The following is a 26566-nucleotide window of genomic DNA, read 5'->3' as shown; positions in this document are numbered from 1 at the left end:
CCATCTGGCCAATCTCCCATAAAGGCCTGATTGGTAGAGTACTGCAGAGATGATTGTCCTTCTGGAAGGTTCTCCCATCTCCACAGAGGAACTCTAGAGCTCTGTCAGAGTGACCCTTCTCCTTTTACCACGATTGCTCAGTTTGGCCGGGTGTCCAGCTCTAGGAAGAGTTTAAAATGCTTTATATAATCCCTTTTAGAATAAGGCTGTAACGTAACAAAATGTGGAAAAAGTCAAGGGGTCTGAGTACTTTCCGAAGGCCCTGTATATATGGGCTCCCGAGTGGTGCAGCGGTCTAAGGCACTGCATCTCAGTGCAAGAGGCGTCACTACAGACCCTGGTTCAATCCCAGGGGTCTGTAGTTCCTGTTCCCAAGAAAGCTAAGGTAACTGAACTAAATGACTATCGCCCCGTAGCACTCACTTCTGTCATCATGAAGTGCTTAGAGAGAATAGTCAAGGATCATATCACCTCCACCCTACACGCACTTCAATTTTCTTAACCCCCCAATAGGTCCACAGACGATGCAATCGCGATCATACTGCACACTGCCCTATCCCTTCTGGACAAGAGGAATACCTATGTAAGAATGCTGTTCATTGACTACACCTCCAAACTCATCATCAAGCTGGAGGGCCTAGGTCTCGACCCTGCCCTGTGCAACTGGGTCCTGGACTTTTTGACAGGCCACCCCCAGGTGAAGGTAGGAAACATCTCCACTCCGCTGATCCTCAACACTGGGGCCCCACAAGGGTGCGTTCTCAGCCCCCTCCTGTATTCCCTGTTCACCCATGACTGCGTGGCCATGCACACCAACTCAATCATCAAATTTGCAGACGACACAACAGTGGTAGGCTTGATTACAAACAACGACGAGACAGCCTACAGGGAGGAGGAGGTGGTGAGGGCCCTCAGAGTGTGGTGTCAGGAAAATAACCTCTCACTCAATGTCAGCAAAACAAAAGAGTTGATCGTGGACTTCAGGAAACAGCAGAGGGAGCACCCCCCTATCCACATCGACAGGGCAGCAGTGGAGGTGGTGGAAAGTTTTTGTTCTTCTGTGTTCATATCACCAACAAACTGAAATGGTCCACCCACACAGACCGTGTGGTGAAGAAGGCGCAACAGAGCCTCTTCAACCTCAGGAGGATGAAGAAATTTGGTTTGTCACCCAAAACCCTCACTAACTTTTACAGGTGCACAATTGAGAGCATTCTGTCGGGCTGTATCACAGCCTGGAACGGCAACTGCACCGCCCACAACCAAAAGGCTCTCCAGAGGGAAGTGCGGTCTGCACAATGCATCACCGGGGGCAAACTACCTGCCCTCCAGGACACCTACAGCACCCGATGTCACAGGAAGGCTAAAAAGATAATCAATGACAATAACCACCCGAGCCACTGCCTATTCACCCCGCTTCAATCCAGAAGGCGAGGTCAGTACAGGTGCATCAAAGCTGGGACAGAGAGATTGAAGCTGTTTTTCAATCTCAAGGTCATCAGATTGTTAAACAGCCACCACTAGCACAGAGGTGGCTGCCTACCTACAAACTTCATATCACTGGCCACTATAATAAATGGTCACTTTAATAATGTTTACATATCTTGCGTTACTCATCTCATATGTGTATAATGTGTACTGTATCCTTCACTATCTATTGCATCTTAGCCACTCTGTCACTGCTCATCCATATATTTTATACTTATATATTCTTATCCCATTCCTTTACTAGATTGTGTGTATTAGGTTTTGTTGTGGAATTTGTTAGATATTAGGTTTTGTTGTGGAACTGTTAGATATTACCTGTTAGATACAGCTGCTATGTCGGATCTAGAAGCATAAGCATTTCGCTACACTCGCAATAACATCTGCTAACCATGTGTATGTGACCAATAAAATTTGATTTGGGCTGTAACACAACCCAGGCTGTGATCGGGAGTCCTATAGGGCGGCGCATAATTGGCCCAGCGTCGTCCGGGTTAGGGGAGGGTTTGGCCGGGGTAGGTTATCATTGTAATAAGAATTTGTTCTTAACTGACTTGCCTAGTTAAATAAAGGTTAAATAATAAATATATATTCATTCCACACCATGAGGTTGGAATAATAATGTTAAAAGGATGATTATGCATTTAGTGTAAGAGCCTTTTGAAAAAAATACTGTTTTTCAGCCTGTTTTGGTGGAATTACGTTTTGGCCTGCCTGGTGATATCACCAGGCGGTAAATGGGTTAATAGACCAATACGAAAGTGTTCCATACCTCTCAGCCAATAACAGCTAATTTTCAGTTTCCCCCTCCCCACTCAGACAGTCCTAGCAAACTTCTTGCAATTTTTTGTTTCTGTTTTAAATTACACTGGTAAAAAAAATATTACAAAAATATCACAGCAAGGTACTTAATTGTTACCCAGAAATGATTTGATATTGAGATAAATACAGCAGCATTGGACCTTTAAGGACTTCTAAAAGTGAACATTAATCCATCTATAAGCTTACCTTATGGGCATTTCTTTAAGTTCCTGAATGTGACCTGTACAATTCCAAAGCCAGGTCAACCTTGAAGAAACTGGGCCTGATTTGAAGGGCTCCACTTGTGCTCAGAATAGCTCAAAGAGTGTGTTTGTGTCTTTGATAAACACTTGGTTTTCTTCCTTTTCCATCAGTGGAATTTCAGCAGGATAAGAGGGGCAATAACAAACACAGGGCAAATAGGAGTGTCAAAGCATAATGAGTCTATTTAAGAAGGGCCATAATATGATGACTGTTAGCTTGGGAGAAAGAGGCCTTGGTCAGGGGACAGCCCAGAAATAGAGCAAATATTGACATCTGTATCCTTCCGAATTAACATTCTCTAGTAGTTTTTTGGGGGTAGGTTTGTGTAATCCTCCTCCTCACGCCAACATGGTTCAAACGTCAGCCAAAGGTTCTACCCAGGTTTGGTTTAGTCTGCCGGTCGTTGAACACCCCCCAATGATTCAACAACATGCACGCCTTAAAAGTCAACATGGTGGCGGGTGATATTTGAGGCCCACTGGCTACTATAGGCTGGATTCCAATCCAATTTTCCACTCTCACTTCCTCTCTCCCTTTGATGAATGTAAGCTTTATCAGGCACTGGGAGTATGCTTTTGAATTGGAATCAAGCCATTGTGCTGGTTTATACTGTGGCCTCTGAGCAACACTGAAATAAGACAGATCTTCAGAGAGAGGAGAATCTGTATGCTGCGATTGTGATTGACAGTGAATGGCCCGCTCAACAATGCTGGGTTATAGTGTGATCTAAGCAACATTGGAATAGACAGAGCTTGAGAGAGATAAGAGGAGAATCAGGATGTATTTCTCTGGCTTTGATTGACAGCAGAACAATGCTGGGGGTTAATCAGATCTCAGCAGGGGTGTCTGCTGTCACTGGGGTCAAGGGCAGGAGGCGGAGTGCACCAAACGGGGGCAATTGATTGGGCGAGAGGTGTCGGTGTTGAAGGAGAGAGAGGTCACAGACAGAGAGCCCTGTAATGAATACGGAGCTACAATGCCAGTGGCCATGTGAAGATTCTCCCCCCACACAACTTATTCTGAGAGCTCTTGATTGGAATATTCTACAGTATAGTAGTCCAATTAGAAAACAAAGCTTGGTTACCACCTCCTTGAGGAGGCTACTCTCAACATCCTTTCAATTAATAGAATATTGATAGTTTTAGTTTGACTACAGGAGCTTTCTGTTTGAACAAACACCCTTTACAATATGCTTTCTGTCAGGTGACAATCCTCAAGCTAATACCTCGCTCTACAGAGTCCCCTAAGTGTGTATGTGTGTGGATGCGTGTCTCTGCGTGTGTGTCCATGTGTCTGTGTGTGCGCAAGAGCAACTAGTTCCGCCATTGTCCCATTGATGACTGACACACCATCTCTTCCCCCGACACAGGCAGCTCTTTGTTGTTCCCAAGGGCCAAACGAGTTCAAAAGGGGGGAGGGGGGTGTCGGGAACTGAGGGACGGAGGGAGGAAAGCAATCTGCTGAAGGGGATGCAAGTGACAGGGGCCTTGCATGGGGTTGGCGAGGAACGGATAGAGGGGTCTTTCTGGCTGACAGGATGCAGGCTTTTTCGAGGGGAGGGGGGAGCGGGAAGGGGGAATTAGCGAGGGAGGAAGAGAGGGAGTGGATTGTGTGTATATTATTATATGAAAGTTGTCAAAGGCCACTTTCCCATCAGTTTTGATCTTTCATCCTAACTGCAGGTCATTGAAACAGTGGATAGGGTGTGAGAAGTAGCGTCAGAGCGTAGCTGGGCGTTTATGCTCAAGCCGGTCTCTGTGTCCATATATATGTGCACTGCAAGCGTGTGTGTGCATGGAAGTGTGTGTCACTCACAAACTGGAGGAAGACTTGTCCGAGGGAATGCCCTGGCTGTGGCTCCGGGTGCAGGCTGGCCTCCACTGCAGACAGCACCTCTCTGTGAACGTCCAGGATTGACTCAATGTTGGAGAACAGGATCTGTGGTAGCAGAGAGAGGGTGCGTCTGAAATGTCATCCTATTCCCTATATAGTGCACTTATTTGGACGAGGGCCCGTAGGGCCTCGCCACATTTTGTAAAAAATATTTTATGCATAGTAATTTTTGTCAAAGCATCATTAGGATAGTTTTTAATAGGCGGCTATATTTACCTTGACATGCTCAGGCGACAGACACTGTTGCTCTTCGGCAGTTTGTCGGATTCTGTGCAAAAAGGCCTGCATGAGGAAAAAAAGAAAAGAGAAAGATAGTGGTTAGGTTCATACTGCATGTATCATACACTAGGTGGTATATGTACAGCAATATATGATATGGGGGATTGCAGTCATCAGTTTACTTTAGATTTAAGGATTAGGTTGGGGGTGAACTTCATCCGGTGAGCTTCGTAAATATTATGGTCTCACCTGTGTTTAGCTTAAGCTCTGCCTCAAATACCTTACATGCATACAGAATCCCCGTGGTACGTGTAACTAATGTATACTGTAAGCCCTTGCTATAGAAGACACTTAAACCAATGTACCTGGGAAATCGTCGGCGACACCTCTATAAATACCTCAATTATTGAGCATCACACTTTTTTCCATTTCCTCGATGTAGCTGTGCGGTGATAAGCCCACGTCAGACTGATCAGCTGCTCAGTGGCTCGCAACAGTGTGTTTGTGAGCACTGCGTCTCCCTGCAGAAAGCTGACCTGTCACTCAAATCCTGACGAGAGAAAACTAAAAAAGGGAGCGGTACTAGAATGCCCCCTCTGTCTCTTTCTTCCCACCTCACTTCCTCTCAGGTTGATTGTCTGTCTTTGAATGTCTCTCACAACTTCTACGAAGCATACGCTTGCCAAATAGGAGCAGTGTGTGTAAAAGAAAATGTATGTGGAACTTGATCATGACGCCTAATAGACAGTCCACAAGGAAGCAGATTGCTCATCCGGCATTTGCAAAGTGGACCCCAACCTCTTGTGGGGTTTGGAGGCACTGCTTTACATCTCCTCATCCATATCCACAATGACAGAGCAGGCAGATGCACACACGCAATAAACTATGTAGCAATAAAATATGTAGCAATAAAATAATCCCCTTACTGCAAATCCCACCCATCTGGCTCTCCAGGCAGACTAGAACAAATGCTCCAAGTCTTGGAAAGATTTCAAATAGGGCTTGAACCCAGGTCTGGTGCTGTTCTGCTTTGGGATGGTTCAGGACGGGTGAATTGTGCTCCAGGCATAATATACTCATTAATCCTCCCATATGGTGACTTGTACCATGTCCATGTTGAAGGAGTCCATTCATGTGGAAGATTGCCCCCTGGCATCTTAGAAGGAGGGGGGGGCAAGAAACAAGGACTTCCACACTACATGGTGAGGAGGACAGGGGGATGGGCATGGAGGAGTGGTGGGAGGGGGGTTAGGGTTGGTATAGAATGGGAGAGGAGGGGAAAACGAGAGTATCTCGAGTCACAACTTCGTAGTTCGTACAACTGCACCATGGACGGTCTTGCTCTTAAAATGTCTAAATGTGCCACAAAGATGTGGAGGAAGGGGGTTTGTATAAGTGTGCGAGGCCGCAAGCAACAAAGAGGTCCTTTCGGTGTGTTACATCCAGACACCAGTGATTCTCACCTGGGCTGTATTGGCTATCGGCAGTGTTCCGTCACCAAACGACTGCACTTGTTTATTTTAAGACAAGAGGGGGCAGCTTTGTCCATCTCAAATCGCCATGCGCCGCTACCAGCATCACAGAATGGGGGGTGCAGATCAGGTAACACATTGGCGGGGGGGGGGGGGGGGGGGGGGGGGGGGAGGGGGGGGGGGGGCATGGCTGAATATTGAGGAGTCAGTATCCTTAAATTTAAACAAAAATTATAATAAATGTAAAAACAGGTGGCTGGCAAGGAAAAAAGCAGACAAAACAATAAACAATGTGTAGAGAGTAGACATCACAGATTCATGCTGACAGGAATCTTCCATTGGACATGCTTCTAAGATGACTATTCACTTGTTATTTCCAAATCAATTAAGGTGGTAGATTACGTCTGACACTGTTGTTTTTCATATGTCCAGGGCTCAGGTTGCCCTTTATGCAGGTTTTTGACGTCAGTGAACAGGCATCGGGGCTTTGGTTTTCCGCTTCGGTAAGATCAACCTTTCTCTTGTTGTAAATAGGCAAATCAAGGTAAGGGAGGACACTACCATGGTTACTGTTGTCGTTTCTCGCTAGGGGAACGTGACAGAGAGGTGGAAGGCAAGCTGCCAGAGGACTCGACTGACCCCACAGTTAGAGCTGCTGTGATTGGGTGAAACCGGCATTCTAGGAGTCAAAGGGCACAACTTGACCCCCATAGGCTGTGACGTTTGGTGAAAACTCAGGGACGAGAAAGAAAAAGCATTATGTGCATTTCTGTTGGGCACTCCCCACTGTGGTTGGGGTATGCTCTATAAATTCATTATAAAAGTACAATACGCAAGGTATGCATGCCAACAAAAAAAAACTAAGCGAGTCATAAATAGCAAGCAAGGTTGGGGTCAATTCAGTTAGTTATTTTGTGTCAATTGAATTGAATACATTTTAATTCATGAATTGTCATAGAAAACATTTTATTTGAATTGACCCCAACCCTGATGGCAAGACACCTGACACTGCATATGTAATCCACTGTGCTCTTACTGATAGCTAAAAATAGCATGCAGACTACATTTAGGTAAATCGTCAATACATAATGTGCTAATAACAGCACGTCAAATGATACACCGACCAGGGACACAAATTTCATTTTGGAGATCCTCAGATTCATCTCGGTGATTAATCGTCTGCTACTGTACGGTGCAAGGTCAGGCACAGCTGGTGAATGGAGCAGAGGATCAATATTACAAATCCAGGGTCTGTAGCCAGAGGGGCTATGGGCTGGAAGGGTGAATTTGTTCATATGGCACTCCCAAAGGAGATCAGTTCATTCTTAAACTCGGCTTGCCAGACAAATGACCGCCAGACGGTCCAGTATTAGACACTCCAGAAATGTTTTTACTTTTCCTACTGAAAAGCCAAATCTCAAAGTATTTAAGTAGCATGCAAATACTATTAATCACAGCTAAACCACTGAATGCCTGACTCAATATCTCAACTTGTAGTTTAGCTTTGGTCTTGAGATATAAATACACGATCCAGTTTGCTAGCAATAGGTTATACAGTAGGGATGAGAGTATCACTTGTGGTAATTGCTGAGTCTTCAACCTTGTGTGCACTGTCTCAGTCAGGGCTTGGTTTCCAGTGTGTGATCTGGACAGAGGCATACTTGATTGATTGTTGGATCTCCAAAGAGACTTGCGCACTCTGTCACTGTTGTGTTTCTGGTGGCTTGCTGCCAGTGCCAACACACTCAGCGTGCATGTGCACGCACACACACACACACCTCTGCACAACTGTTCAGTCATACACCATAAGCCACAAACAACTTTGAATGCTAAATAAACCAAACCATTAATTCTTCTACCAAAGGGGTACAATAACACTAATGAATGATTCATCACCCAGGCCCCAATCGTCAATTCCCCGTACGAAACCCCTTCTCTTCCAGGCAGCCATACCTCTAATTGTTGTGCCCCTCATGAGCCACTGAGGGCTTTGTCAGGATTGCCTTGGAGATGTGCTTTTATTGCTCTCTCTGGTCTGAATACATTCTGCCCCCCCCACCCTCCCCCTCTCCTAAGAGCCCACCTGCTTTCAACTCATTACTGAGCCCGACTCTGGGGTCTGTGGAAGAGGAAACGATTAAATCCCACCCGTAATAACCAGGTATTAGAAAAATGCCACCCAATATTAAACCTATCTATCTTGGCTGGGTCTGGTTATTTCCATGCTTTAGCGAGAGAGTCGGGGGAACGCTAGGTATACGAATCACAGTACAGCCTCAGTGACAACATATTAATAATTAGTTCATGCAGAATGTTCACTTGCAACATGGTAATTGTGTGGACTGGATGATATGAAGGTAAAATAAATAAAATGAATGTTTTATCACTTTGTATGTAAACTGTCAAGTCTTTGGTCTGCAATGTCTTTTTCATTCGGTGTCGGAACCCAGTAAGACTAGCTGTCGCCATTGGCGTCGGCTTATGGGGATCCTTATTACATTAAAATCAACTTTGATGCACAAGCTGGTGCTGCAGACCTAGCTTCAATATGTTATTTCAATGGTCAGAAGACTACGTGCAAGGGAACTGCTCACTTCCCTAAACAATGAGGGTTAACAGCGCCACAACAACCATTTTGTGACACCTTCAAGAGGCACTAAGTCTGTGTATAATTCTGAGTGAACCCCCTTTAATAAGCCCACGGCAATGCATTTCCTCACACGAGAGCGCTTAGCTTTTCATTTGCATGCTAGCTTTTCATTGCCATTTTCACAAACAGCACTCCTGTTACTCCTCATTAACAAACACTACTACAAGTCAATTAGTTTAGACAACATTTGACAAAAGTCCCACTTAGGTCTAGTACACAGAAGCCCAGTTACAAAGGATTTGCTGCTGTTTATTTTCTTTCTTTGTTGGTGCCTCTGTGGTGTGCAAACAGGAAATGAAAACTTCTTTTGTCTAAATCTATTAAAAAGTGTTTCTTTTTTTCAAGTTAGATATGCGGTGGCTGGACTCAGAGGGGAAGGGGAAATAAACAAACAATGCACACAGAGTGAGTGAAGATCTGCTGGCTGGCTCGCAACACAAAAGCTGCAAGGAGGTTGTCCTGCGACAGGAAGTGAAGCTTTGTGAAGAGAGGAAGTGTGCGAGTGACATGTCGGTTTGAATATTTCCAATCAGGACATGCATGAACAGAACTGCTGGTTTTGTGCTAACAACACACTGTAAGAAGTTAAGACAGAGCTGCAGTGTACAGTAGTGGGCTACCGCTAAATTAATAAGTTCTTGTTGGAGAATTGAAAGTTGGGAAATTATAATTGCATTAAGACTAACTTTGCATTACTGTGACATTTAAACATATTAGGCCCAAAAGTCTTAGGCCCACAGATATGATTAATGCAGTTGAATTCTGAACACAGGCTACATCAAATGCTTGATTGGTTAGGAACCCCAACAAAACCTTGGACGTCACCATAAGGGACATAAGGCTGCACTACTACTACTACTCATAAAATGAGTTTGTTAGGGTTTTATTTATTTCTACTTCCATACTCTTTTTATGTCATAGATGAAGAGGAAGCGCAATGAGAGCTAGTAGCCAACGCCCAACCATCACTACAGACAGATAGATAGCCTTTCTCTGCCACAAGCTGCCGGAGGCATGCTCAGCCAAACGTGGTCCAGTCTTGTATGACCAACAGCCAAAGGGTCAGATGTGGGTTGGTGACCGGGTTCGCCGTTTGTTGTGAATTAGCGAAGCGAGGAGGGGCCAGACCGAGAGGTGTGAACGAGCAGACGGACCATATGCTGGCGTCGGGCTCTCCATTCGCTCAACTGGAAAGTGACTGGAGAGTGAAAAGGCCTGCTGCCTCCAACGTCTGCCCTCTGATTGAAGAGCCTGGGTCGGGTTCACTGGGTATGCCACAGAAAACATATCTGAAATGGAGCAATGAACCTTTCTTATTGGAAGGTAGTTGGCGACCTCCTCCACTTTAAAACGCTCTCGCCCGTTTCATGCCTACGGAACACAACACTGATTCTAAACACACTATTTTCTGACCCTAAGCCAGTCTGACGACAAGTGGTCCCTCTGAGCTAAGCTCGCCAATCTAAACATGATTGTGTTCAAAATTCTAAAATCACATTAAATACGGACGTAGAAAGAAGGCCGCTTTCAAATCAGCTCATATTTGAGACAATTCTGTTGAGAGTGGTAATGGTAACACCAGACTACATCCATTAAAGCTCGACTTCCACTGGTCGTGTGGACCAAATCAACCCCATAGTCCCTGTGATGCAGTTGTGTCCATAAGGACATGGGGGAGGAAGTGCTTCAGCTATATCTCCTCTTTACATTGTGAAATAACAAGCAACATCAATCTGATGGGGAAATCTAAATTGGCACATTCAGTAAGAAACCCAAAAAAAGTGGTGCATTCAGCTGGGGATTAACTGATAGAGAAGTGGATCATTTTGCTATGTCATAACAGCCGGCGAGAGCGTTCCAAGTTGCGAAAGTGGGGTAAAAATCAGAGATCCTCACACAAAGTCAGTCAGCTGTAGTGGCGATGCTGGAAGTGCCATCACGCTGTTAGCACGTGGGGTCTGTTCAGGAGGTTACAGCACGTTCAGCTAGAAATGTTTTGAGTAGAACAGGGACTGGCGTCATCTCTACTCATTACATTTCTATCTGCAATGTTCCAAATGTTTCCCCTCACTGAATACACACGTGGATTCACGAGAGGAAAGGGATCCCTTTAATGGGGTTATAGACGCTCTGAAAAGGTTATCCAGATTCATTTAACAGGATTAATCAGGAGATTCACGGCACCTTGACTAGGAATGTTCTACTTCACAACCTTATGAATGACACAGGGGGTTGAAGAGGGGGCCCTTCTCGGCTGATTTGTTAAATGTCTCAAAGGATGTTCTGTTCCGTTTCGGCAGTTAACTGGCGTTGAACTAAACATCACATTTGTCCGTGTATCGACATTTTTTGCACAACTCATGGAGTGTGCTCACTGCTAAGTCACATTGACATAGTGACACTCTCCAAACATCAACAATAACAACCAAACGTCTGACTGGGGTTGTCAAAAGTCCTACTGTTGAGTTACCGTCATTCATCTTCCCACGTTCCCTCTCCACATCAGTGAGGGGTGTGTTTAAACAAGGAGCCAAAAAGGATAAGCCTTTTTCAGTCCTTCATTCAATCACAGACAGGAGAGCTTTTTTGTGGATCCCATGCCGCTAATCTGGCAGCGGGGTAGGCAGAAAAAAAGAACGTGATGCTAAAAGTAGCACGGGGGTTTCTTTAAAAAAAATAAGTGTGTGCATTTGAATAAAATTCTAAGCCCTCTCTCTGCACCTCATGTGATTGCTGTTGCTGACAGTCAGATGTTTTGCAGCTCAGGGCCAAGGGCTGAGGGGAAAGGAAGAGGGAGAAGAGGGGGAGGGGCAAGAAAAAGCAGAAGTCACAAAAGGAGCCGCTCGTCCATTGTGAAGAGAGGGGAGGGCAGAAGACGTGGTGGAGGAGGAGGGCAGAAGACGTGATGGAGGAGGAGGGCAGAAGACGTGATGGAGGAGGAGGGCAGAAGACGTGATGGAGGAGGAGGGCAGAAGACGTGATGGAGGAGGAGGGCAGAAGACGTGGTGGAGGAGGAGGGCAGAAGACGTGGTGGAGGAGGAGGGCAGAAGACGTGATGGAGGAGGAGGGCAGAAGACGTGGTGGAGGAGGAGGGCAGAAGACGTGGTGGAGGAGGAGGGCGGAAGACGTGGTGGAGGAGGAGGGCAGAAGACGTGGTGGAGGAGGAGGGCAGAAGACGTGGTGGAGGAGGAGGGCAGAAGGTTGGCCGGGGGAAGGGTGGCAGGTACATTTTGCCACTAAACTCATGCATGGTCTCACGCATGCCTTTATTAAGCAAATGAAAATGCTGTTATTTTGTGATGGGTGGCTGTAGGGGAAGTGGCCTAAAGTATTAGTGGTATGATGAAAAAGCAAATCAATCACTGGTTTCCAGGAATTACATCTGGGTACGACCATGGGCAAAGTGAAGAAAGTATGTGCGTTATTATGGTTCTCTTTTCCCTGTGTGTGCGTGTGCACCTGTTAAAGAGGTCAGTCAATTGAGGAGAAAGATCCCTATTTCACCTTCTCTGGTAGGAACCCTTTCATGGGTCAATGAACAACTGTGGGTGTGAACAGGAAACACATGGAGAGGAAAAATAAAAACGCAAATCGGCACCGGTGAATACATTTAGGAATCTTTCAAAATCTAACAGGATTGGAAGTCTTCCACTTGTAGGCAGTCTACTGGGCAAGAGAAAATGATATGGGAAATACTCATAAGAAACAGGTACTGCATATACTTCTAAATACATGCTGCCAACCCCATTTCATGATTCGTAATGGGGCAGAACTCTCTCACGGTAGTCTAGCAGGTCTTACATAACCAAGCATTGGGGTGGGAGTCAGGGGAGAGACTGGTACAAAGCTGGAGAATTTTCCTGTTTGCTCACCAGCGATGGCTACATCAGCATTCAGCAGCTATGGTCGTCGATGAGCACCAGGCCAGCTCAGTCACAAGAGAACCCAGTGTATCAATAACATAGCCAAGCACTAAATACACTTGTCAGGTTCTCTACCCAACCCCCCTTTTCAATTCGCTCCAGTTCCCACACCAGTAAAAACGAAGTTCCTGAGTGAATTGCAGATCCAAGCTTTGTCCAAGTAGCCTAACATCGCAGTTCACCGCCCACAACCCCCCCAAAAGAAAACAAGCTAAAAACAGTAGTGTCCACCAAAAAAGGGGCTCTTGGTTTTTTGCTGGGAAGGGAGGGAAAGATTTGGCAGTGAGGGTGGACAGGGTAGTCTTGGAGAGGAGGCCGAGAGGCCCTTTTGGGTCGACATGGCATGAAATTGAAGAAATAAATGAAGAAATCCCCTCTTTGTGGCCGGGCCACAGCAGAGCGAGAGAAAGGGCCCCATCGTGTCACCACCATGAAGGGAACCCCAACAAACCCCCTTTTCTCTCAAGACGTAAATTATCTGACCCCCCTCTAAAATCTCACCCTCTCCCCCACCAGCCAACTCTCTCCCAAAAGCGACCCTCTTGGCCAAGTTCATCGCCAACACAAAGTCCCCTTTGAGTCTTCTCCTTTTTCTCCCCGTCTCACTTCCGCTTTAAAAGGCTTTAGAGTTCATGGTTCTTTGAGTGGCTCACACGGGCGGAAGCTGGCTCGCTACGGGGGACGAGTCGGTCTCCTCCATTCGATTAAAGTGGTGCTGTAGACAGGAAGACTAGAGCAGAATCTTCCTCTCAAAGACAAGAGAGACCCTGTGCGGTCTTCTCTGAAGGTCTGAGGAGATTGGTTCCATTTAAATGACTGACAATGACTTCAGAAACATTTGCTCGTTCGTCACACACAAGAAGTCTCTCCATACATGACACTTTGTCTGGGGGTTGTCAGAAATCCTGCAAGAAGCTGTGCTTTCTAACATAGCTGAAAAACCAACGTAAAACGTTGTACTAATTGGTTATTGAATGTCTAGAAGGAATGGGATCACAATAATAATAATAATAATAATAATAATTCTAACCAAAACAAATGAGTTCCTGCAGCTGTGCTGCTAGAACCCATAATTAAACACGACTCTGTGAGAATGGAGGCTTCTATCATGACAGGGTACAGTGTACAATGCATCTCATATTGCTACTTGCCTGTAAGTGAGAAGCCTGAATATTCAAATACCTCTGGGTTGCAGAAATGATGAAATACAGCACGTCCTCTGAACCAGGGCCTTTTTATTGGCCCAGTGGAAAAGAAGCATGTCCAATTGGAGGGGAGGGTCTTTTTAACCATCTCATTTGGGGGTAAGTGTTCCCGACTTAACAGTCGCTGAACGTGTAATGAATCGGTTATAAATATCCTTTTATGAGCTCTTGGCTCTTTCAAGTCGATCCGCCGTTGCTGCCACATAATTATGGACAGTCCCCTCACACACACACACACACACACACACACACACACTTCTAAACAATAATTACAGACTTCCAAAGCCAACTCTATAATGTGCGTTTGCGTGAGAAGTACATAGTAGTGGGGACGTGTGGCACTGGAGATAACATCTAGGGACAGAGTGGAGAGGCCGTCTGGATGTGTGTCCACTGTGAAAGGGATCAGTGGGACAGGGTGAGCTGTCAGAGATCTGGAAGGTTCCACTATGATACAGGCCTTTGTCTGACGGTGATGTAAATCCATTTAAATTCAATCACTTTTTGACAGCATCCCTTTTAATTTAAACAAAACTTTCCATACTGGAGACTTACATTTCCCTCACTAACTTTAAATATCAGCTATCTGAGCAGCTAACCGATCGCTGCAGCTGTACATAGTCCATCTGTAAATCTGTAAAAGCTTACGGGGGGGTTGTCAAAATATTGACATTATTCATTCCTCTAAAAACTCAGTTTAGACCCACTGTACATCATCTGAGGTGTTTGTGCTGTGCCCGCCATCGGCCGAGACATAACACGCTCTTGTACACAGGGTGGGTGTTATTTCAAATCATAGAAATAGGACCCATCCCTTCAGACAACTGCAATTTAGCTGGCACACCACTGAAAATGTCAATTTAAAATTTACATTTCTACTTCTAATTACTACCCAAAGACGGCCAACGGTCCACCCACTGTTGAATGTCAACTTAAAATGGCCATATCTATTATCTAGATTTCAATAGGTTTCCTATAACAGTATAATTTAAAACAGATATTCCCATTCAAGTCAACATTCTCTGATGTGTGGACCTCCAACCATCTTTGTGGTACCATTTTAAAAAGTTGACATTTAAAATCTATTCCCATTTTAGTAGATGTATCAGTAGTGCTGAGAAATTAGTGCTTTTTGAGGACGGTTCGGCTTCGGTTTGATTATTAAAAAATACTAAATTAATTTTGATTCTGGTTTAGATGATTTGGGTTGAATGCTGTAAAAGTCCCATGATGGTAGTCTCATTACTGCTCATCACTCATTTATTTCACTTTACTTTAATAAAATTGTTCAGTTGTGTATATTACATTTGTTTTATTTGATGACTTTATTTCAATTCCACGTCATCATCTCTATAGAGCTCCTGCCCTATGCTGTCTGACAATAATCACTATTTTAGTGCTTCTTCAAAGTAAATAAGGCATACTTTTATGACTGCTGAATACCAATTATCAGTTAATTACCACAGGCGTAAAAGAAAAACAGACCGGACAAGTAGATGCGCAATGGGTTATGGTCATTGTAGTCAATGACCATGTTTTATGCATTAAAATATGTAGACTATTGGCCTGTTGGAAACTACAACTCCCTATTAGATCGCACAGTTTAGACTGGATCTGATTTAGCCCTAGAAAAAAAACTGTGCAATGTGTGCATTGATCTAAGAAAATAACTTGTGTTAATGTGTCTGAACCGATGGCCGGCACAACAAAACCTTGATGCAAAATAGGGTCTAAGCTACAAAACATGCAAACATGAAGAAGCATTTTAGATCATTGACATGAAATAAATAAATATGCTTTTAAAATGATATCAATCTCAACCATTTATCTTTTCCAGCGATGAAGACATGGATGTCTCATGGTATGCCAAAATTGGTCAACTTTGAATGTCTTTGTCTCTTGAATGTTTTGAAACTCATCTCCAAAAAGTCACCTTCTGATCACTTATACAATGAACAAATACATTATGGAAGGTTTCATTCAAGTCAAAATGGGTACTGTCAGAAAGAGATTGAATTCAAATGGATTGGGTAACTTGTGGATCTCCACTCCATACTGCAGCCCATTTTATTGCTGTTCGCTAGATAAGATTACCTTCTAACATTTGATTAATGTAGAGGAATCGGGAGTTATTGACAGCAATGGAAGTATAGCTTCAATATGTAGTGAAATGGTTAACCATATTAATCCTAGTGGTACAACATGAGGTGTGTGCATGTGTATCAATCAGTTCGACATAAGCAGCGTCATTGAGACCCGCTGAGGAGATGGCTCGTGGGGGAAAGTGCATTAGCACCCTGGCATACGATCACGGCCATAATGGGATCAAAGCAGACACCCACTGGTCCTGAATCAGACAAGAGGAGCGGAACCAGGCAGAGACAGTACCGTAGCCAATAAACAGTCCCGATTCAGCTGAACGGTGTTCTCTCTGTGAAGCATTGTTCCCAGCCAGTTAGTCACCAAAACTGATGAGAGAACAGCCAATGGCATATTTTTTTTCACCTCTATTTAACCAGGTAGGCTAGTTGAGAACAAGTTCTCATTTACAACTGCGACCTGGCCAAGATAAAGCAAAGCAGTTCGACACAAACAACAACACAGAGTTACAGATGGAATAAACAAAAATACAGTAGAAAAAAAGTCTATATACAGTTTGTGCAAATGAGGTAAGATAAGGGAGGTAAGGCAATAAATAGGCCATAGTGGCGAGGTAATTACGATATAGCAATTAAACACTGGAGTGATAGATGTGCAGAAGATGAATGTGCAAGTAGAGATACTGGGGTGCAAAGGAGCTAAATAAATAAATACAATATGGGGATGTGGTAGTTGGATAGGCTATTTACAGATGGCTATGTACAGGTGAAATTATCTGTGAGCTGCTCTGACAGCTGGTGCTTGAAGTTAGTGGGGGAGATATGGGTCTCCAGCTTCAGTGATTTTTGCAGTTCGTTCCAATCATTGGCAGCAGAGAACTGGAAGGAAAAGCAGCCAAAGGAGGAATTGGCTTTGGGGGTGACTAGTGAAATATACCTGCTGGAGCACGTGCTGCGGGTGGGTGCTGCTATGGTGACCAGTGAACTGAGATAAGGCGGGACTTTACCTAGCAAAGACTTGATGACCTGGAGCCAAATGGTTTGGCGACGAGTATGAAGCGAGGGCCAGCCAAAGAGAGAGTACAGGTCGCAGTGGTGGGTAGTATATGGGGCTTTGGTGACAAAACAGATGGCACTGTGATAGACTGCATCCAATTTGTTGAGTAGAGTGTTGGAGGCTATTTTATACATGACATTACCGAAGTCGAGGACCGGTCGGATGGTCAGTTTTACGAGGGTGTGTTTGGCAGCATGTGTGAAGGATGCTTTGTTTTGCGAAATAGGAAGCCGATTCTAGATGTAATTTTGGATTGGAGATGCTTAATGTGGGTCTGGAAGGAGAGTTTACAGTCTAACCAGACACCTAGGTATTTGTAGTTGTCCACATATTCTAAGTCAGAACCCCTCCACCATGACACATCTTCTGATCAGATGGTACCATGCCATCTTTAACTGAACCCAATGAGACTAGTTTTACAACAGTAGAAAAATACAGGTAAGTCAAAATAAAGGAAACACTAACATAGTGTCTTAATAGGGCGTTGGGCCACCACATGTCGCCAAAACAGCTTCAGTGCACCTTCGCATAGATTCAACAAGTGTCTGGAATGCTATTGGAGGGATGCGACACCATTCTTCTATGAGAAATTCCATAATTTGGTGTTTTGTTGATGGTGTAATACGCCGTCTCAGGCACCGCTTCAGAATCTCTCATAAGTGTTCAATTGGGTTGAGATCTGGTGACAGACGGCCCTATCGTGAAACATCAGCAAGTTGAGCAGTCTTCTGCCAAATGTGCCCCAACAATCACCCCTCTTTCAAAGTCACAGATCTCTTATTCTAGCCATTGTGGCTAGAAAATTGCCAACTAGGTCTGCCCAGCATTTGTATACACACCTGTGTGGAAGCACTTGCTTTCAATATACTTTGTATCCCTCATTTACTCAGGTGTTTCCTTTATTTTGGAAGTTACCTGTACATGACTGTACAGACATTGGGGTAAATCCTAAGTTCCTAGTCAAATGTTCACTTATCAATGCATGACAAAGCGAACATTCAACGTAAGTGCATGATTCGTCCCTGAAATAGGATTCCCTCAAAACACTCATAGAGTGTTCGCCCACTATTCCAACATATTCTCATATTTAAGCACGCATGTAGACACGGAGCACAGTCAATTAGAGGTCTTAAGATAAACCACAAGGAGTCACACACCCCATCCATCACTACTGTCACAAATCAACCTTCTATTAGTCTTCAACTAGGCCGGGGTGCAGAAAGTTCAACATCGGAACTACAATTCAACGTTCATCAAAACCCTTTGGCGCTGTTCATGGTTGGAGAGTGTGTCAGAATGGAAGGTCTACTACGGTCGTAGCGTTTGGTTGTGGTCAATGTTTCTCAATAGAATGGTAACCTTCGCCCCCGTCAATCCCCCACACATCTGGTTCTGTTTGACAATCCTGACAAACGTTTCGCTGCCCAGCAGCCTCTGTCCACAAACTGTTCCAGGCAATTCCCAAAGGGCGCTGATGGGAATTCCTGGATAGTTCTCTCTGTGTGACTGGCTGACATGCCATTGGGTTCAAATCCAAACTTTTACAGGCATCCTTCCATTCTACCTTTTCACTTGGGAGGAGAAAAGAAAACGCCCTGTTCAATTAATGGGTATTGGCTTGCTCTGGGAAAGTACTTGTCTCGCTTTTGTTCAGGTCAAGATGTCAAGCGGGCATTGATGGTCTCCCATTGCTGCCTTTTACAAGGGAGGCCATGTAACTAATTCATCATATATCACCTATTTCGAAAACACTTTGTGTGACCATTAACATTCCTTGTCGTGACTTTTTTACATTGAAGGCTTGTGTCACCGAAGTGTCCTCATTCAAACTGAACAACACATCTGGATAGACTTCACTTTGTCTACGTACTTCAGTGTGCTAGAAAACAAACACACAGGCCAATTGAGAACGTCACTGACTCCTGACAGGGAGAGAACAGTCTTTCAACAGACAGTGCTGCTATGCCTATGGTATTGTATTCACCGCGACTATGCAGAGAGATCCACGTTTATCTATCTCATGAACCACCATTTACCCCTTGAATTCCTAAAGCAAATGCTTCTGCATTAAATCAATAATTACGGCGTCACAGAAAATGATTTAACACCACAAAGAATTTAAAAGCTAGAAGGAAGAAAGAGATATATATATACACATACATACACACACACATACAGTTGAATTCAGAAGTTCACATACACTTAGGTTGGAGTCATTAAAACTAATTTTTCAACCACTCCACAAATTTCTTGTGAACAAACTATAGCTTTGGCAAGTTGGTTAGGACACCTACTTTGTGCATGACACAAGTAATTTTTCCAACTATTGTTTACATGTGCAGTTGCAAACCATAGTCTGGTTATTTTATGGCAGTGGCTTCTTCCTTTCTGAGCAGCCTTTCAGGTTTGTTGATATAGGACTCGTTTTACTGTGGATATAGATACTTTTGTACCGGTTTCCTCCAGCATCTTCACAAGGTCCTTTGCTGTTGTTCTGGGATTGATTTGCACTTTTCGCACCAAAGAACGTTCATCTCTAGGAGACAGAACGCATCTCCTTCCTGAGCGGTATGATGTCAGCATGGTCCCATGGTGTTTATAATTGCGTACTATTGTTTGTATAGATGAACGTGGTACCTTCAGGCATTTGTAAATTGCTCCCAAGGATGAACAAGACTTGTGGAGGTCTACAATTCTTTTTCTGAGGTCTTGGCTGATTTCTTTTGATTTTCCCATGATGTCAAACAAAGAGGCACTGAGTTTGAAGGTAGGCCTTGAAATACATCCACAGGTACACCTCCAATTGACTCAAATGATGTCAATTAGACTATCAGAAGCTTCTAAAGCCATGACATAATTTTCTGGAATTTTCCAAGCTGTTTAAATGCATAGTCAACAGTGTATGTAAACTTCTGACCCACTGTAAATGTGGTACAGTGAAATAATCTGTCTGTAAACAATTGTTGGAAAAAATGACTTGTCATGCACAAAGTAGATGTCCTACCTGACTTGCCAAAACTATAGTTTGTTAACAGGAAATTTGTGGAGTGGTTGAAAACAGAGTTTTAATGACTCCAACCTAAGTGTATGAAAACTTCCGACTTCAACTGTATATGTATGTATGTGGCAGTCCAAGTAGGATTAAAACAGGGTGATCAGTCCAATATAGACAGTTCAATGCCAAACACGTAGCTCGATATGTGCTTCCCTCCTATGCTAATCCGCTCAGAAATATCTGTAACATTTTGAAAACATAGCCACAGGGTATGTGACATTATGCCACTGCGCTACTCCAGAGGTTTAGACACGTTAACTAGATTCCTCAAATTCCTGATGCAGTCTTATGCTTCGGAAAGAAATGGCTTACGAGCACACATGACTAGAAATGAAACCAAGATTAGTTGGGCCTGACACTTTCCTCTTTTTGTGTCATGGTGTGGCTGTAATCTGTTGGCTTGGCAACATAACGGCTGCAATAAGGTACTAATTGTCTTGAGGGAGACCGAGCGCTGTGACTTCTTAAGGAGCACGACATCAAATGCATACCTCCCATTGGAGGGTTAAGCCTTGGCCCTGGGTTTGGACAGAACTGTAGGGCTTGTGTAACGGAATTGTCACAGTGTTGGAAGACAGGATGGGATACAAAGACAGGGCCCAATGGGGGGCAATTTACGTGAGCTTTGGGGAGGAGTAGAGGTCTCCTGGATATGCTGAGACTTAAGATTTTATTCAATCAAAACCTTGAGCCAGTTTCAAGGGTAAGACAAGAGGCAGTACTCCTCTTGCGCTGCCTGAAATGTGTATTTGGACTATTTTAGATCAATAAAACAATGCTTACCACGTAGAATCTAAAGAAACAACTGGATATGTAAGCACATTTTCATAGTGTAGAAGGACTGCTGTTCGTCAGACTCTACAAGATATTGGCTGCCTGGCTACCCATCCACATCGCTCTGGCCAACTGACGTTTCTTCTCCACGATGAGTTTGGATTGGCCTCCCTCCCCAATGAGTTCTAGAACGCGAACACATTCCGACCACTCTGATTGGTCCCAGAAACCGATGGGTTGGGCCAGAGCCGGCCTACATGATGACGTTATCAACTTTGATACTCTGATTGATTAGAGACGATCCAATCACTGATACATTTGTTTTGTACAACTCCTCTCATTTTCAAGTAACACAAACAACTTCAAAGACGGAAGTTTCAGACTGGTTGTATGAAACGATCAATAGAGCAGTGGGAATAAATTCAGGGTGAGTAGACAGGTAAAGATATTGGGCCTTTGGCTCCTTATTGGTCACTCATCAAGTTGAGGCACATGATGAGCTTTCGTGTCAGGCCTTTGAAGTCTTATTAAGAAGCGTATTTAAAAGGGCCAGAAACAAACTACTTGGCAGGAGTCGGGACCCAGCAGCAACCCCCCAGCGCTTCTATTCCAGACCCTTCCATAAAGACACGACGGGGCGTTTTCCCTTTTGCAGAGTAGAGTCTGGTTTGTTAGTTAGAGCCCTGGAGTTGGGGTTACAGAGTTGAAGCCACCGGCGCAGCAGGCGGGAGTTATAAACGGACCTATTTATAGTAGTAGACACCAGGGCAGAGAAACCTGATGCTGGTGTATCCTAGTGTGGAGAGATGGCGGGATGATGGAGAGAGCAGCTTAGAGAGGAAGCTCAAGGCTGACTTCCTGTGTGTCTTCCAAGGTAATGAGCACAGCCTTGTGGGTCATCCTGTTTGTTCAACCAGGCTTGTCATTGGCCCCACCACAGCTGGATTGGCCACAGGAGTCAACACCAGCTTGGCAGCAAGGGGAAATAAAGAGGATTTGAAGGTTTCACCTTTAAGGAGGAAACCACAGACATATCCTCGGTCATATACTCACTGGCATGGGAAGGAACACTCAAGCACACACACAAATCAGATGAACCCCCTTACGAGTAAGTTATCTAGTGTGTGTGTGTGTGTGTGTGTGTGTGTGTGTGTGGCCAGGGGCGGGTTACAAAGGGCTGCACATCTCCAGATGTTTCCTATTATAGGTTATGGAGTATCAAATGTTTCAAAGTCATCCCTGAACCACTTCCATCTTTTCCACATGCGCACATGACAGACAGTGGTTATGACAGAGGTTATCACCCAGCTAATCAGAACATTACGATAATACAGAGTTTTAAGGCCATGTAGATGTCCAGGGTTGAGTTAAGTTGGAGACCGTAGCAAAATGCTTTGAAACGGAAAACCAAATAAGTGTTCTAATTGGACAAGTCCTAGATGGTAAATAGTCGTTAAACTTTGTCTAAAAACGTTCTCTCCCTACTGAACACGACCCAGGTCGGGTGGAGGTTTGTGGGAGAAGCGTGTCGAGGTTTGGGTGGATATTATGGCCAATTTGTTTTTTGCAAGGCTCCAATGTTGTGACGAGTGGTCAGGATGCAAAAAGACATCTCATTTACAAAAACACCAATCGTTGTAAAAGTTGCATCTCCTTTTTTCTAAGGTTTGCTTAAATGTTGTGGAAATCCCACACCACATCCACACAGGATGATGTCACTGACCATATTCATGCCATATCCTACATTTTGTAGGATAATGTCGGGAAAATCCGAGCTGATGTGAGCAGAAAAAACTAGCGCCGCACTCCAATTCTTCAGAGAGCTGATCAACGCAAATAAAGCACCGTACCATTTAACAAACATGAGTAGATACCAGTTACCACCAAAGACTGAAATTAAATTAAAGTGAGCTGTCCAAATGCAAAGCATCGGTTCTACTAGTCCCCCCAAAAAAATGGGACCGGAGATCTGGAATGACATTGTGGCGCAAAACGAATCCTGTTATCCCCACCCCCACCCAGCCAATTTGATATGCTCGCTGGCTTCGGTAATTGCCAAGAGATAAGGGACGTGGGTTAGAGATGTCAAAAGCTCGATAAACATTTCTGAGTGTCATTCCGCTCGTACGTGTATCGATTGTGTGTTTGATGCAGACTAGTTGCAACACAAAAGGTGGGGGAAACAGAATCGATGGCGAGAGCAATGGGGGGGGGGGGGTATTCTTTCATCAACCGCTGCGCCTCCATTTCACCCCAGCCTCTCTCATAACCAGCGTAGATTATGAACAAACAACCAACCGACCGACCAAGTGTCTCTCAAAGAGGAAAAGCTGTGAGGCTTAGTGGTCAGTACAGTATCAGATTACACTCTCAATCTCCCCCAAGGTGATCACTGACTCCCCATCTATCGGCTCAGGTGTCTTCAATGGGGGGATAGAGAGAGACTGGGGCTATCTTTACTAAAAACATATGGCCTCAGTCCTGGCCCATCTAACCCCCAGCCAGACAGTCCTTATCAACACCAGATTGGCTGTTTGACGACAAAAGCTTGGATTCCCGGCAGGGAGGGGAGAAGGGAGTAGCATAGCATTATCGGATTAGCCAGGATTGGAGCGAAACTGATTTTATGGATGTGTTGGAGACTTTCCACAATCCGCTGAGCCATTGATGCCACGCCATGGCCGTCACTAGATCAATGGACTTTGGGTAGCATGCGAAGCACACAAGATCATACACAGACACACATATATAGCCACATGCACTGCCACATGCACTCACACAAAACCCAGGTGCCATGAAAATGAGTTTTACAACAGTTGTAAATAGTATTATCAGCCTTATCATTACAACAGCAGACAGTTGATTCTGCAATTGTCCATAAACATAAAGTCTCTAGAGTCTAACCCCTGGAGTGACGTGAACGGGTTAGTTAAGTGGACAGCAGTGTGCTGCTGTTGGGGCTATCCACCCCCTGGCCCCATCTTCACCTGAGCAAGCATGGGTTAAATTAAGAGATGTTACATGATGTAATGGGAGGCAAGAGGCTGCCGTGAGGGGAAGTAGGAGGATGAGATTCAGACATTGCCTGTATGTTTTAGAAATACATAGAAGTTGGGAGTCATGGTGTGTGTTTAGTCCCCGGTTGCTTTACACCAGTTAATGAGGTTTGTTGACCGTTATGCAACGCTGCTCCACATAAAGTGAATAATAAATTGGGGATTAAACGTGAAGAGTATTGGGGATTAAACATGAAGAGTATTGGGGATTAAACGTGAAGAGTATTGGGGATTAAACGTGAAGAGTATTGGGGATTAAACGTGAAGAGTATTGGGGATTAAACGTGAAGAGTATTGGGGATTAAACGTGAAGAGTATTGGGGATTAAACGTGAAGAGTCATACAGGTCTAAAAATGAACAGTTGATTAGTTTAATGCTTGTTCATTAATTACTCTACTTTCATACACTATTCCCATAGAACAACCCCACCTTCATGTTCATGCATAGCCCCCTTCCATGTTCAGGCTCTCCATGGGAAGTGTGTAAGAGGACAAAATATTGAGTTCACCCCAGCACAGAATGCCTATTGACTGACAGCCGTCTTTTCAAATGTGTCAAATCCATTGGGCACATGTCATCATTCTTTCCAGCCCTTGGATGCTTATCAATCACATGTGGTCATTTGTATCTTACAACATATCTGATTCAAATAACCAACTCAACATCATCAAGTTTGGATTATTTGAATCAGTTGTGTAGTGCTAGGACAAAAACCAAAACGTGCACCCAAGGGGGGGGGGGGGGGGGGGGGGCAGGACCGAGTTTGGGAAACCCTGTCATATAGCAGTTTGCAATAGCCATGGTTCAAGGTTAGGCTGTCATCATCCATCAATGAGGCCACCTGCACTGTGCATAGAGACGACGGCCCGGATAATGGGAGGAGACAACACAGGAGACTGGAAACAAAGAGATGACAAGGAGAGGTGACAAATTGAATTGCCACCTGCAGCTGGTCTAGACTCGAGCTTCGGGCACAGCGGTGTGTTCTCGGGTGACGCGTGAAAAATGAGCCCATTCATTATTCAGATGTGATTATAGAAAACGTGATACCTAACACTTACTATGAAGTGATACATTGGCTCGCAATTATCAATGAATAAATGCACACCATTACTGTCGCGAATCAGCGGGAAACCAGGCTACATCATTTGAATTGCGCTTCTATTAAATTCACGGTTTCTACTGGGGTTTTATCAGAACTTACAAGATGAACAGACTGATGAATGATGGCGGAAGACGTTCCAAAATCAACGGTGTTGTACTAGCCCAAGCCTGTGAAGTCCCCGTTCCCCCAACGGAAACTATAAAATGCAGCTAATCATTATTATGGACACCACTCTACAGGCTGCCATCAACCGAATGGTGAACTGTCGCTACACATTAAGACCAAAAATTGGAATGTGATTCAGCCAGCAGCAGCTGTAGAAAGCTGGCCATGACTTCACTTTCTGCAAGGGTGTTTGTTGCCAGCAATTTGTGATACAATGATACAACTGCTTGCCAACAGCTGAACAATATAAATATCCTGTCTGGCAAGTAGCCATGGGTTCAATTGAGGCAAAGAAAGAGCGATCAAAAACTTACCGATTGAAGGAAAAGCAATACCCGAACGTAATCCCTCTCGGTGTTCAAAATTTCATTTAAAACACAGAGCCTCAAGCGTTGCTGGCGGTCCGAATCTTTGGTGCCGTGAACACCGCCGTTATCATGTTGCCCGTCTTCTTCCATAATTTATATTTATCCAAAGAGTAGGAAAATAACACGTTCAATTATTATTTATACTTGGTTCACTGCAAAAGTATTCCGAGTTAGTTGCAGTTTAAGTCCATTTTCAACACCGTATCTTCAAACCCCAATGCAATGATGCGCAATGCGTATAAACTTCAACAAAAGTAACAAAACAAAAACATGCGTCTTTATTCTGATTTTTTTCTCTCTAGAAAAGACAGAGACACTGCAATAAACGACGAATGACTGCTGATCGATTTGCGAGATCCGATTCTGCGACAAGAAAATAACTTCAGCTGAGAATGTACAGCTCACAATAAAGGCTGAGGATTGCTAAATCACATGTTCTCGAGATGGTTAGTTGTGTGTCAACATAAGTTTTGAGGAGACGACAGCACATGATGCAGGCAGCAGTAATTTCACAGACTCTCAGAAGGCAGTCTGAAAAGCGCTTGTTGTCCTCTTGGCTTCTGTGGGGAATGAGAGCAATGCAACAACGTGCCAGTGGTCGCTTTCAGAAGTGCAGCAGTGTAGGGACTGTCTTTACGTTAACATTGCGAATTTAATTAAGTTCAACATCAAATAATTAATTCTGCACCTCTTAATTACATATGCCCAGTCATTCTTTCAATAAGGCTGCCTACTTATTTTTACTTTATGCATGGCACAAACCAGGCCTATTGAACAAATTGATGGGCAAGTCAATGGAACAGGCTGCAAATGAAGTCGACTGTTTTATGGATTCAATTTAATATTTTAGAGGACTGACATTATTATGAAGAGGGTCTGAGAAACAATTTGCTACCACCAAGTTCCTACGGACTCGAGCACTGTAGTTGAACGCCAACAGCAGCAGTGTCCGATTTATAAATGTCAGCGCAAGG

At 44.3% G+C, this 26566-nt stretch overlaps 1 protein-coding gene across 1 annotated transcript in view; it reads right to left on the bottom strand.

The window, feature by feature from the left end:
• Positions 1-26218, bottom strand: part of prex1 (phosphatidylinositol-3,4,5-trisphosphate-dependent Rac exchange factor 1) — a 115827-nt gene extending 89609 nt beyond the window's left edge. The window contains exons 1-3 of the mRNA XM_036988120.2: positions 25539-26218; positions 4660-4725; positions 4366-4488 (exon numbers count right to left, since the gene is read on the bottom strand). Coding sequence (XP_036844015.2) covers positions 4366-4488; positions 4660-4725; positions 25539-25682 — 333 coding nt within the window. The 5' untranslated portion in view covers positions 25683-26218. The remainder of the gene's footprint in view (positions 1-4365; positions 4489-4659; positions 4726-25538) is intronic.
• Positions 26219-26566: the final 348 nt, after the last annotated feature.

This window comes from Oncorhynchus mykiss, chromosome 9, assembly GCF_057628025.1.
Source record: "Oncorhynchus mykiss isolate SJ-2025 chromosome 9, ASM5762802v1, whole genome shotgun sequence".
In the NCBI taxonomy this organism is placed as follows: Eukaryota; Metazoa; Chordata; class Actinopteri; order Salmoniformes; family Salmonidae; genus Oncorhynchus; species Oncorhynchus mykiss.
This window is presented reverse-complemented; position numbering and strand designations above follow the sequence as displayed.